Here is a 12,402-nt window from a genome sequence, read left to right as displayed (position 1 = left end):
CGCAATTTTCATTTCAACCTCCGTCTCATGATCGCCAATGATGGTGATTAGCTGCATTTCGTTCGTCCCCAGGTTGCTTTCCCTGGGCCCTTGGGTGGACGTTGCGCACGTTAGGGAGCATTTCCGGCTTCCCAGCCGATCGTCGCCAGAAAGCTTCGATGAGTTAAAATGGAAAATTAGGGGTATTTGGAAACACTCTTGAATGATGGAAATTGAATCTCGCTCTGACATACACGAAAGCGCGCGCGCGCTCAAACTTGATGGTCGGTTTAAGGGGTTTTGGGCATTTAGTCTGTGAACATGTCATTCTGGGCAGTTTATATGGGCAAAGCCAAGCTATTAGTGTACCATATCTTTCCTGCTTTGGAATGTTCCACTACGCCCTACACAGATGGCGATTTTTTAAGCTCGCTCAATAAACCATAAATTGCGTCACATGCTTTAAGTACTCGAAACTTTCACTCCTTCTCAAAAGTGTGCTTGTGCGTGTGTTTGTACGATGTTGTTGAGGATGAATTTCCTATCCATCATCGTTTAGCATCCCGAGGATCAGACAGACAGAAGATGTTTGTGCACGTGGACAAGAAAAATCAGTTTTGATTGCGACACAAACAGCTCTAGCCGTAGAGCAAAAACTGCTGTATTAAATGCGCAACAATTAGCGTTTTCTGGCAATGTTATTCCCTTACGCAACATTACGATCATCTTCAGTGCAGTAAGGAAAAAGTGCACGAAAAAAGTTGATGAGGCCGATAAAGTGGGCGCACTCGCACTAAATCCGTGTTCCCCGGAACGTTAAGAGATCATGGCGTGGTGGTATCATAGCATATGCCCGACGGTCCATGTTTGGTACCGTACCAATAGGATATTTCAGTTGGCGGCCATTCACGTGAACTCGCCTGTACGCAAAGAGGAAAAGAAATGGTTCCCTTTGGTATGAACTCAGATGTAGATGGCCCTACCCGAAGGAGTGATATTAGGCGATTGTGTTGTGTTCTTCAGATCACTTCAAACAGATGTTCATTTGCGGTTTGTCCTGCGCAGGGAAATACATCGATCACCACTTAGAGCACGTGTTGTCGAGGTGAGGTGCGACGCATATCGTTTGCCGATCGAAAGTCCGCCGCTCCATTAGCGTACGATTGGTTCGCACTGATGATGAGCTAATAGGATGTGATCGGGGCGTCAAAAAGTGAAATGTAAATGGTCGACCGCACACAATGGTTCGTGTGGATAATCGTGTTACGTCAGGCAGTGGTGGTTGAAATTGTCCTGGTATGGAGACAAAAACTTGTAACAAAGCTCTTACAATATTTTGTACAGTAAAGATCCAACCAGAAACACACATCACCATCGCCAAACGCAAAGTTGAAAATGGTGACGTTCTGCTTATAAAGTGTTCATACATCAATGCTTAATGTTATTCTAATGACAAAACTCAAAAATAGTTACAGAAAAACTTCATATGATGACATAGTAGTGTATCCAATCCTCAACCCAACAAGTCCAAACCTATTTAAGCTGAGAAAACATACTGAAAAGGCATGCTTACGAGGCAGTTCCGGTCTCACGACCCGCGAAGGGTAATAAAACGAATTTGCTAATAACAATGCGGAAATGCTATAATGATAAGCCGACGTATGAACTAACAGACGTATCAATCACGCCAAAAATAATGCTAATTTTCTTTCCCAAACCTAAAGACAAGAACGTTTTGGAAGGATTTTCATACAGTTCAATAGCTATTAATTAAATGCAAACACTTGCACAGTTGTAAATAGTAAACATTCAAATATTATGCAAAAACACTTTCGTAGTGTACTCCTAACCACAAACATTGCCGGCACTTATGTTGTTGGTTTAGTTCAATGGTTTATGTTGTAAAAACATCTGCATTCCACACCAGGCACCAAATTGCACCAACATCACTGTGCACTTTATGCGCAAACAAGCAAAAACAGCCAATGCTTCATATTACTCAAATCCGTTTTGTGTTTGTTTCCCTCTCTTTTTACTTTCTTTTCAAACATTTTCCATAGATTCCCAAATCATTCGCGGTAAGTCCCGGCGGCGCCCCCCCCATCATCCACCTCCTCCTCCTCCTCCCACTTGGTGGCGTCTGCGTATGTGCGATCGTACAAAAACCGAATTACAAACAACGCCGACCAACAACAAATACGCACACAGTATCTGGAAAACAAGACGTAGCATATTTTTTTGCGATGCTTCGGAGCACGGCAAGCTTAGAAAGTGTTGTGTTTGATCTCTCTCTCTCTCTCTCCTTGTAGCTCTGTTGTGGCGCCGATCGCACGGGGGGAATGTTTTTTTTTTGTTGATTTTTCACATCTTAAATTCCACTCTCGATCGCGCGCATCATCGATTAATCAATCAATCAACCAATCAATCATAAGTGATCAAGTCTTATGCAGACGGAGCATGCTGCGTGTTACCTTATCTACCTTTCGGTTTCACGCAGACTTTTTTTCTCATACGATCGTACCGCCACTTGTAGGATAAAGAGCCGCCACGGGACCAAGAGGGGCCTGTGTCTATTTGGTTGGTGATCGATTCTTTTTCAAACCAACATCAGATCGATCGAGTCTTTCTAGTGTACGAAAATTGAAATTCGACTCAGACCCCCTTCCGAAGTAGTGGTGGCGGGTGGTCGTTTAGGGAGCACCTCTTAATAATAAGTTGCATAAGTGACGAGCAAAAATTAACCATCTCTATCGGGCTAGGGAGCAGCACTCGGATCCCGGTACGGTTTAGCTTATTGTCGGTGGAACCGTCTGGAAGTGGCGCCTGCTGGCGAGCAATTGCAATGCATCCAGCCGAGTGTGCTTCAGTCGCCAGCCTCCCCGCGCATTGAACCCTTCCGACAATTATGGAACACCGATGTTACCCGGGGAACGTGTCAAATGCAATTTGCTTCAAGCTGTGATTTTTGCCACGCGATCGCACCGGTGGTAGCCTGTAGCGATAGACATTATGCAATTCCATTTTGCGGCGAAAGCTTCATAAATAACCAATCACCGACAGAGAGGATCGATCATAATATCGTTATGTTTGTACAGCACCGCGATGGGTCGCTGCAGGGTTGGAAACTTGTTTTGAAGCGCTCGAGCGCATTAGCCCACTTATTCGTGTATGTGATGCTCATGCATCACAAGGTCGTCCTCACCTGAAGATAGCACGGTGTTCTTCCTGATCTTCAATCACCATTTGCCCCGAAATGCATACGAATTTTACCCCATCATCGATGATAATGAGCGCAGTTTAGCTTCATTTTATCGTACCGATCTGTTGCTGCTTCAATGCGAGTGCCATACGGTTGAATTGTAATTGAAACTTGCGTAAAGTACGATTCACTTTCGTCTCAATCACCATCCAGACGAACCCACCCACTTGTTAAGAAGCTGAAACTGGTTCGTTTCACGTGCCCGATCGGTCGGCAAGTGATCCGAGTGGATGGGTTTAATTATACTATCCATGTCGTTGGCATCGTGTCGGTGCTGTAGTTGAATGCAGCAATTTCTCAGCTGGCTGAGAACACTTTCTCTCCCACTTGTCCGCCCACTGCGTTTTGGATGGCCGAGCTAGGGTATTAGAAAATGCGCTTGCTATAGAGTAACCAAACCTGGCGGCAACCTGTCAAAAACCTTCGAGCTGAAGAAAGATACCGTGTAATGGCAACATTGTTGGGGGGAAATAATGGTATTTCTATGAAATTGAGAATTCCGAATGAATGGATTAAAAGGCTGATTATAACTATTTTTCTAGTTCAGCATAATCAAGTTAAGGAATGAGACATTCATTTTGATGTTATTGAATTCAGACGTAAAATTGCTTTAAAATGTTGTGTTTCATTGTAAAGATCTTTACAATTCTATGCGTTGCCGTGTTCTAGGATTTAGCATGGAATTAAAAGAATTAAATAACAAACAAGATTTTTTTTAATATTTTTACCTAACAATCTGAATGTTAAAAACAGAAATTCCTTGGATTATCGGGTAAAAGAAACGCGTTATTCAGAAAATGATCATACGTTTACATTCAAAGAATGAATGAATGCTCAACAAGAAAAGCTCTGTATTGTAATGAACATATGGTTGAAAATGATGTTCCTCTTACAAGTCGCTTTTCCAATTTGTATAATATCCCAAGAGCCATTCTACGCCGTTCTACAACGACCAAATTCTAAGACAATACATACATAATATGACTGCATGTTCAATTATACCTCGCTTTCAACGATCGATGCTTGTTTTGTTTTTAGTAATGCAGTTCTTGTAAGGTTTATCTTGAGCCATTTGATCTGCTATTCATTTTTCTGGTGAAAAATCACTGGCCACTGATCACGGTTTTGTGCTGCAGAAGAGCACCTTCACTTTACCGAAAATGTCCCACTGTGTAGAGCCGGCAGCGTGTACAAGTTAATGTGCTGCTTAGTTCTCATCGCTCGAAACATCTTCTCCGTGTTCCTAAAACCAATTCGTCACGACGAAGCATTCCGATCGAGCAGCTAACGACCGCTATGGGTCGAAAATAATGAAGGTTCCCCAACCGGTGAGCTGTATTAAATTAATATTCATTTGAAATTTAATGAGTCAGTGGACAGTCAATCACTCGACCGTTCGTTGCTTTTCTCATCACTCGGGAAGAAAATGCGTCGTAATGGTAATTACAATCATCTTTGGTTCATGATCTCCTCGCCTTTGGGAATCAGCAGCAGCAAAAACGGAATCTTCAGCCGAGCGGACTGAAAGTGAAGTACATGAATTGCGACGAATTGGTACGCTCACACATTGAGGGCTCACTTTCACGATTGGACACTTGTTCAAATCGTCCGTTCGATTGGCGCTTTACGAATCACACGGACACTGAAAATGTCAAGAGGAAGCGTAATTTATGCAAACGATCAAGCTCAACTCTGCGTGTGGGTACAGATGACGAAATTTGGCATCTTGAGCCATAAAAAGCTCTAAAAATGGTCTTTCGTGGTCGAGGTGGTGCGTAAAAAGTAGCACATTCATTACATAGTTACCGTTAAAGGAGATGAATCAAATTCCACGGTACGGTTGTTTTTTTTTTGTAGAAACGATTAGTGCGTTTTGAAAGGCATAATGGGGAAGGTGAAGAATCCCGCTTATATCCTACGCGCTCTTCCCGCCGGATCCACGGTCTGCTGGTGATGGTCAATCAGCGGTGGCCAACGGAAGAAAGGTATTTGATCGAAGTGAAAGTTCATTTCGTGCGATGAAGCCGACGCGCAAATGGAAGGCAAACGGGCACATACAAAAGAATGCAATCGAATGCAGGAATGTCCACGCGAAGCAGATTTTCTGCTGGTTGTTGTATATGATGCAATGGAGCCTAACATGCATAAAAGCGCGTCTACTGATGTGTGAGGTAAAAATAAATCATTCACTCGAAAGTCTAGGAAAGTCCACAACTCTCACGATTCGCGGACAAATGAAGTGATCAATTGTGTGTTCTTGAATGAAAAAAACCGTATTGTCATAATCGTTGGGGCTGGTTATGAAGGTATACTTTCTCGGTGCACGATCGTGGGTACTTCCCTGGGTACATACCAAAATCAACAAAAAACACCATCTAACTTTCCTAACCTTTGATCCGATTAACATTACACAAACAGAAACGCCTGGATTACACACATCATCGCTGTTCTTTGCGTAATCACTGTGGATACGCTAAGATAAAGCCATTGATCACTGTTTACATCAGCTGGCTCTCATCGCAAAGTTCTTACGCAAAGCGAAACGCATATCGAGCGTTGCAGAGAACCAGGAACCAGAGTGATCGCACAAAAGCTGAGATCACATCGCTTCGCGCCACGCATCATTGCGAACATTCCCTTCCCAATCGAAGCTTGCACGCAATTCTTCCCACAATTTCGTAACTAGAGCAATGGAAGCCCGCATACCGATTGTTCCGATTCTGAGTTTTTTTCTTCCTTTGGCCTTCCCTTGTGTTTGACGTAACGACACGATCGTGTACGAAACATCTCCTCTCTTGGTGGCATGCTTATTTCGTGGACCACGCCACATCCGATCCCACAAAAACAAGCGGTACCGAAGCAATGATCCAAAGCGGCATCATCTACTTCCTGCCGGCCGGACAGCTGGGGCTGTCGAAAACAATTGACCACCACCGAACCGGTGTTGCTGCGTCCGCAGCAGGCGCTTTAAACGCCAGCGGAATGGTGTTACGTTCACGCGTTCACCACATCGAGAAGAAAACGACCCCAAACAATCGACCCGTAAAACTGCATAACCGTGTTAGCCAAAGTGTCGGCTTCGGACCAGCCTTTCTCGTATCGCCACAGCTTCCATCGAGCATCATCCAGTGCCTCTCCACCCTCTTACCACAGGGATGAAAGGGGGGAGGGGGGCGCATCACTAGTGTTTTCATTTCTTTACAGTTGAAATTGCCCAGAGCGGGCGTATCGGAGGGGCAACGCTTGTTACATCATCTCACCGCGATGCTTTGCGCGCATCTCGACGGTTCGCTAGATCTGTGGTCCTTTCCCGAATCTTAGACACTCCCCCCCTAGGGGCCTCTAATGAGCTACTTGTAGTGTTGCAGATTCGATTGAAAATGTTTCCTTTCTCTTGGCAGTGGGTCATCTGTGGCCGCTGGGTCGCTTCTTCGGTAAAAAGGAACGTAACACGTGCGGTCAAAGCAAGGGACCGGTATAATTGTGTAAGAAAAGTGTTGAAGATGATGGTAAACAAGGGGCTTCTTTTTATGAGAGCGGTGAAGATAACCAACGACAGAACGGGTTAATAAACCTACTTTGCCGATTTGGTTGCGTTTATTGATAGTGAAAGGATGCTAGAGCGGGTACACGAATGTTGTTTGGCTAAAATTACACAACCATCGCGTGAAGATCGTCCTCAAAAGTGTGCAGGCAAACGTGTGTGACCTCAATTATACAGCCTCAGTCATTCTCGTGCCTCAGTAAGTCCGCAGCAGTAACGATTTCTGACACGAAACATTCTTCTCTGTTCGTTTGGTCAATAGGTTCCACCGAAAGCTCAGCGACGCCAGCTGACGCAACAGCAGCAGACGCACATTCTGAGCGACATTCAGAAGCACCAGCATCGCTTCAATCTGCATCAAAGCCAACGTTCGCCGAACGTTTTCATACAACCGTCGATTCAAATACCGGTGCCCCCTCAACCCCATTCAAGGCAACCGTTCAGTGGCCCCAGTAGTACACAGCAACACTTCCAGCCCAACGCACACTTCCATCACCACTCGAACAATCTACATCCACCACCACCACCACCATCATCACCGGCCAATGGACCGGTGAACAGCTTCCGCGCACCGTCCGGCCGTCCAGGACCTAGCTTTGGAGCACAAGTAAACCGCTATTACTTCCAGCACCACACGCAGACCACATTCATACCAAATTTTTTACAACTCTTACAGCAGGACACACGACTGCCACCACAGCAGCGCTCCGTACAGAACCAACTACAGCAGGCCACATTCTTCAACGGACCACCACCACCACCACACACTAATGGCCCCGCGCCCGTCAGTCAGCCACTGAACAGCCAACCTTCCTCCTTTCTGAACAGCATCGATACACCAACGTTCGGTGCACCCCAAAGACCCAACTCCCTTCAGGCTCCCTTCCTTCAGACTCCTCCTTCCTTCACCGGTAATGGACAGGTTCGCTTCCCGAGCCAAGGCGCACCATCGAACGGGGCGAACCTTGGCCAACAGCCTGTGCCGTTGTTCACCAACCAGCAACTACCATTGCACAACTCTCCCCAAAACTTCAAGCTGTCTGGGCCGAACGCCGGTCAGTCGACGTTCCCGGTGCAGCAGACATTCCACAACAGCCAATCCGTAAATCCGGCCCTTCAATTCCCACCGCTTTCGCAGTCGATCGGAACGAACTTCCAGCAGCCCTCGCCGCAGTTCCAGCAGCAGCAGCAGCAACAACAGCTTCCGAGACTGCAACCGAACGTTCCATTTGCCCAATCGTCCAATAACTTCAACGCCCAGCACCAGGGTGCTGGATTCCCACAGGCCCAACCTCAAATACAAACGTTCAGCGGACCGCAGCAACCCGTGCAGAGTGCACAGTTCGGTGGTCAGGCGACCAATTTTAACGGTCTACAGCAACAACAGCAGCAACCGCTCAGCTATCAGCAGCAGCAGGAGTACGAACGTCGGCTCAAGGAAGAAAGTGAACGGATTCGCGAGCTGCAGGAAAAGCAGAAGGTAATCCAAAAGCACGAACAGTTCCTGCAGAAGCAATACCAGAAACAGCAAGCGAAGGTACAGCAGCTGCATCAGGAGTTCCTGAAGAAGCAGCAAAAGATCCTCCAGCAGCAACAGCAGCAGCAATACGAACAGCAGCAAAAGACCGTTCCAACTCAGGTACGTTCGCGCGATGTGCTGCCGTCGGAGCGGACACTTTTTGAAAAGGCTGTCAAGATGCAGCCAAAAACCGTAGCCGTACCAGAACCAACCACAGCAACCGCTCCAACCACCAGTGGACAGCTTTCGGTGATCCCGCTCAAGCCCAACAGCAAGAAGGATTACAGCAGCATCACTCAGTCGGATCTGGACGTACTGCTCAGTGCGAACCGTCAGACCCTGTTCCAAACGATCAAGTCCGAGACGGCAAAGCCAGCCAAGGCGAAGCCCACCAAGGTAAAGTCTACTAAAGCGCTCGGACGGGATGATCTGCTTAAGCAACTGAAGCTAGCCCTAGCCGAAACTTCGCCCGATCTGGGTGGCAAGAACTACAGCTCGACCGATCTGGTACTACCGAACGGTGAAAAGGTGCAGGTCATCCGTACGACCGATCCCGAAATCATCAAGCGCGCCAACGCTAACTCGGAAGGTGTGCTGACCCAGCAGCTCGATTCGCCCACGACACCGAAACCACTATCCTTCGAGGACATTGCGCGCAGTGGTCTGCTTCCACCGGGTGCGGACTTTGAGCTGATCAAGCAGACGGAGGATGGGCAGATCCAGGAGGTGGGCAAGATTCCGCCACAAAAGAAGGTTACCTTTGTGTACCTGGAGGAACAGGATGACGGATCGTACAAGGTGCAAGGGGTAAAGGGTAGTGGTGACAAGGAAACCAAAACGTCCGGTGCCGATGTGGACAGTATCTTGAAACGTATCAAGAACGGCGAAATCCAGCTGCCTCCCCCATCGTCGGTCGTGTCGAAGGGATCCGTGGCCAAGCCGGAACTGATCGAGGACGCACCGATCACGACTACAACGCCACGCCATCAACCGATAAAGAAAGCCAACTCGGTGACGATCATTCCACACAGCACACCGATTGAGGATCACGCCTCGACTGCTTTCCTGTCCGGCAGTACTGTACACCATACCGCCTCGCCGGCACCAGCCACAATCTACGCTTCCACGCCTTCCCCGGCAAACCCGAGCAGCGGTGTCACTGCATACTCACCGGGTGGCTACTCTGGTAGCACGCTTCCTCAGCAAGTCTCGGCCCGTCTTTCAACGCCGTCGCCAGTGTCCGGTAGCTATACCGTCGACAGCACCGCACGATTCTCCGAAGCAAACTCTGTGTACACCCCGGTGTCTACCACGGCCATCCCGCCGGCTACACCAGCACCCAGCATCTATCAAACTGCCAACACGGAAAAGTACTTCTCGGACACGGCTACGGCTGCTGCCATCGAGCAGCAACAGCAGACGGCCAGTACCTACCAGCATCAGACGATTCATGCGTTACATCAGTCCACCGCTAGCGATGCTGTCCCTACGGCATCCGCATCCGAAACGATCACGCAACAGCAACAAGATAACACGCTCAGCGCTCCCAAGGAGGACACCCAGCAGCAGCAAAATGAACTACCAGCAATTCTCAAGAATAACGGACTATTTGCCATGGCCAAATATCTCCGCCAGTCTGGTCTCGATACGATACTGAATGAAACGGGCCCGTACACAATCTTCGTGCCCACCGATAAAGCCTTCCGCAGTCTGCTTGTCCAGCTGGGCGGACCCGAAAAGGCGGAAGAGAAGTTCCGCAACAACCCACGCCTACTGAGCGGAGTAAGTGGCAGTGCAGGGCCAATAGTCTAATTGGAAGTCGATCATCATTCATCACTGATCACTGATCATTGTTTTTCATTCCAGCTGCTCTTGCATCACGTCATTCCTGGATCGTTCGAAATTGCGTCTCTGCAGGATGAAATGACTGGTGTATCCTTGGCCGGAACTCAGCTTCGCGTAAATCAATACAACATGCACGACTCGGAATGGAACGACGTTAAGGTAATGGGTGGCGCAATAGCTGCCTAATTCATTACAAAATAATTAATTACATTTTCTAATTTCAATATCCGACCCACTAGGTGACTACCATCAATGGCGCTATGGTCGTGCCAGACAAACAGGACATCGTGATCCCCCAGGGCATTGCTCATGCCGTCGACCGTGTCATGTTCCCGCTACCAGTTGGTGATATTCTTCAGACGCTTCAATCGGACCGTGAGCGACGCTTTACTCACTTCCTACGAGCATTGTTTGCATCGGGCATGTCGGATACTCTCCAGAATAAAGGTAAAATCGTACGATAGGAGAAGATCGTTTGAAAAATCTTTGCTGACACTCGGGATTTTCCCCGTGCCACATTCAGGTATCAAAACTTACACAGTATTCGCACCAACCGATGCCGCATTTGCTCACCTTTCGACTGAGGAACTCACCAACCTAGTCACGGAAAAGGACCAGGCGGAAGAGCTCGTACGCAAACACGTTGTCCCGGGCACCTTATTCACTGCCGGTATGCGTTTCTACCAGGTTAAGGACGTTATGGCGGAGGGAAAGACAGTTACGCTGCAGAAGACGGGAGGTACGTCGCACAGGAACTTTACATGAAGCTAACAAAGAAAGCCAAATTAACCATTTCTCTAATTTACAGGTAAAATCAAGGTTAACGATGGTTATCTGCAGACCTCTAATATCCCTACAACCAACGGCGTTATACATGCTATCGACTCGTTGCTGTAAGCATTCACCCTCGCCACCACCAAGCTGGACACGAATCTACAAAACACGATCACGTTAATTACCAGTTGGGTGGAGAAAACACAGACCTGAAACGTCAATCCGTCTGTCCTCGAAGTTGTGTTGTTAATTTATTACAAAATGCCCTTCCATGAGTACCCGTTTTCAATTTCAATCAAAATTACGTTCAGGTTCGCAATGCACTACCGATTCAAAGTAACCATTATTATTTTGGGAATATATGACCAACTAGAATGAATGGGAGGGCAACCGCAAGTTATCCAGAAAACTATGGATAAACCCCCATTCTCTGTTTGGTTCGTTAGTGGTCTGAACAGTTTTGATAATCGTTAAGTTTAAATGATAATTTATTCGTTAAGTTTAGTAAAATGCTGTTTTGTACGATTTCCCGCTCCGGCCCATTTACTGGGTGATCGTTGTAAATACTATGAAAAACAGTGTAATAAAGAGTTCGAGAAAGAGAGAGAAAGAGTTCGCTTTAGTAATCCTATCCGAATTTACCTTTTGCTGTTCCATCTGAAAAACGAAGTGATGTGTCTTTGATCGTCCTTTTGGTGGGTTCAATTCATAGTTTCCTACGCCAAAAATAAGCTCCAATTCTTTCAGCAATCTTTATGTACATGCGTTATGTTTGGATTTTGATTATATATGTGAGATAAGATGCAGTAAAAAATATTACGATAATTATCAGATTTAAATAATAATTAGCTTTCAGAAACCAGGAATCTGTTCATCACAGGACATGTCGTCCTAACATGGCCCGATCAAGATTTATCCAGCAGGATGCTTGCTTCCTGTTTGCAGCTTCCCATCCATATATACACCCACCGATCTCTGGCAGATTTTCTTTACATGATCCTGCCATTGAACTCGCTGTGCTCCTCCGCGGATCATGCCAAGCTGAGAATCGCTGTCGAACGCGGACAAATTTACTATCCTAATAATGGAGCATATTATGGTGTTATAGTTAGGATGGTATTATGCTGCATGTCCATTGTATCATGCTGGCATACGCCACCTTAAAAAATGTCCGCTTTGCCATGCATATCAACAAGCAGGTAGTTCTTCCTTTGCCTGTGTGTTTGAACATGACATGCTCGTTAAATATAATCTAGCAACATATCTTCTTGTACAAAATTCGATTATATTATTAAAACTAGTTAATTTGACCCAGTTACAGGGTTATGCTAGATAATTTCTGGGGTATATAATAACCTGCATGCAACGGATTACTTAAAATACAACGCAAATTCCATGTGGTTTTTAATTCCAAGTGATGCATTAAGAAGCGATACATTAATCCCGAACCCATGTAAACCTGAAATTTTATACAACTTATTC

The 12,402-nt window shown here is 46.5% G+C and overlaps 1 protein-coding gene across 3 annotated transcripts in view; it reads left to right on the top strand.

Moving 5' to 3' along the window:
- The window catches only part of LOC121597566, a 29,906-nt gene extending 18,388 nt beyond the window's left edge, over nucleotides 1-11,518 (top strand). Inside the window, exons 2-8 of one of the 3 annotated variants that reach the window (XM_041923406.1) lie at nucleotides 2,040-2,057; nucleotides 7,045-7,389; nucleotides 7,462-10,083; nucleotides 10,168-10,305; nucleotides 10,386-10,593; nucleotides 10,670-10,885; nucleotides 10,955-11,518. In XM_041923406.1, the coding sequence (XP_041779340.1) occupies nucleotides 2,040-2,057; nucleotides 7,045-7,389; nucleotides 7,462-10,083; nucleotides 10,168-10,305; nucleotides 10,386-10,593; nucleotides 10,670-10,885; nucleotides 10,955-11,043 (3,636 nt within the window). In that variant the 3' untranslated portion in view covers nucleotides 11,044-11,518. Of the gene's footprint in view, nucleotides 1-2,039; nucleotides 2,058-7,044; nucleotides 7,390-7,458; nucleotides 10,084-10,167; nucleotides 10,306-10,385; nucleotides 10,594-10,669; nucleotides 10,886-10,954 lie in introns of all 3 variants that reach the window. The other 2 variants (XM_041923405.1, XM_041923407.1) reach the window with 2 other exon arrangements.
- Nucleotides 11,519-12,402: the final 884 nt, after the last annotated feature.

The sequence above is a fragment of the Anopheles merus genome, chromosome 3R, assembly GCF_017562075.2.
Source record: "Anopheles merus strain MAF chromosome 3R, AmerM5.1, whole genome shotgun sequence".
Taxonomy (NCBI): domain Eukaryota; kingdom Metazoa; phylum Arthropoda; class Insecta; order Diptera; family Culicidae; genus Anopheles; species Anopheles merus.
Note: the sequence above shows the minus strand (reverse complement) of the source record. Positions and strands in the feature narration are given on the sequence as shown.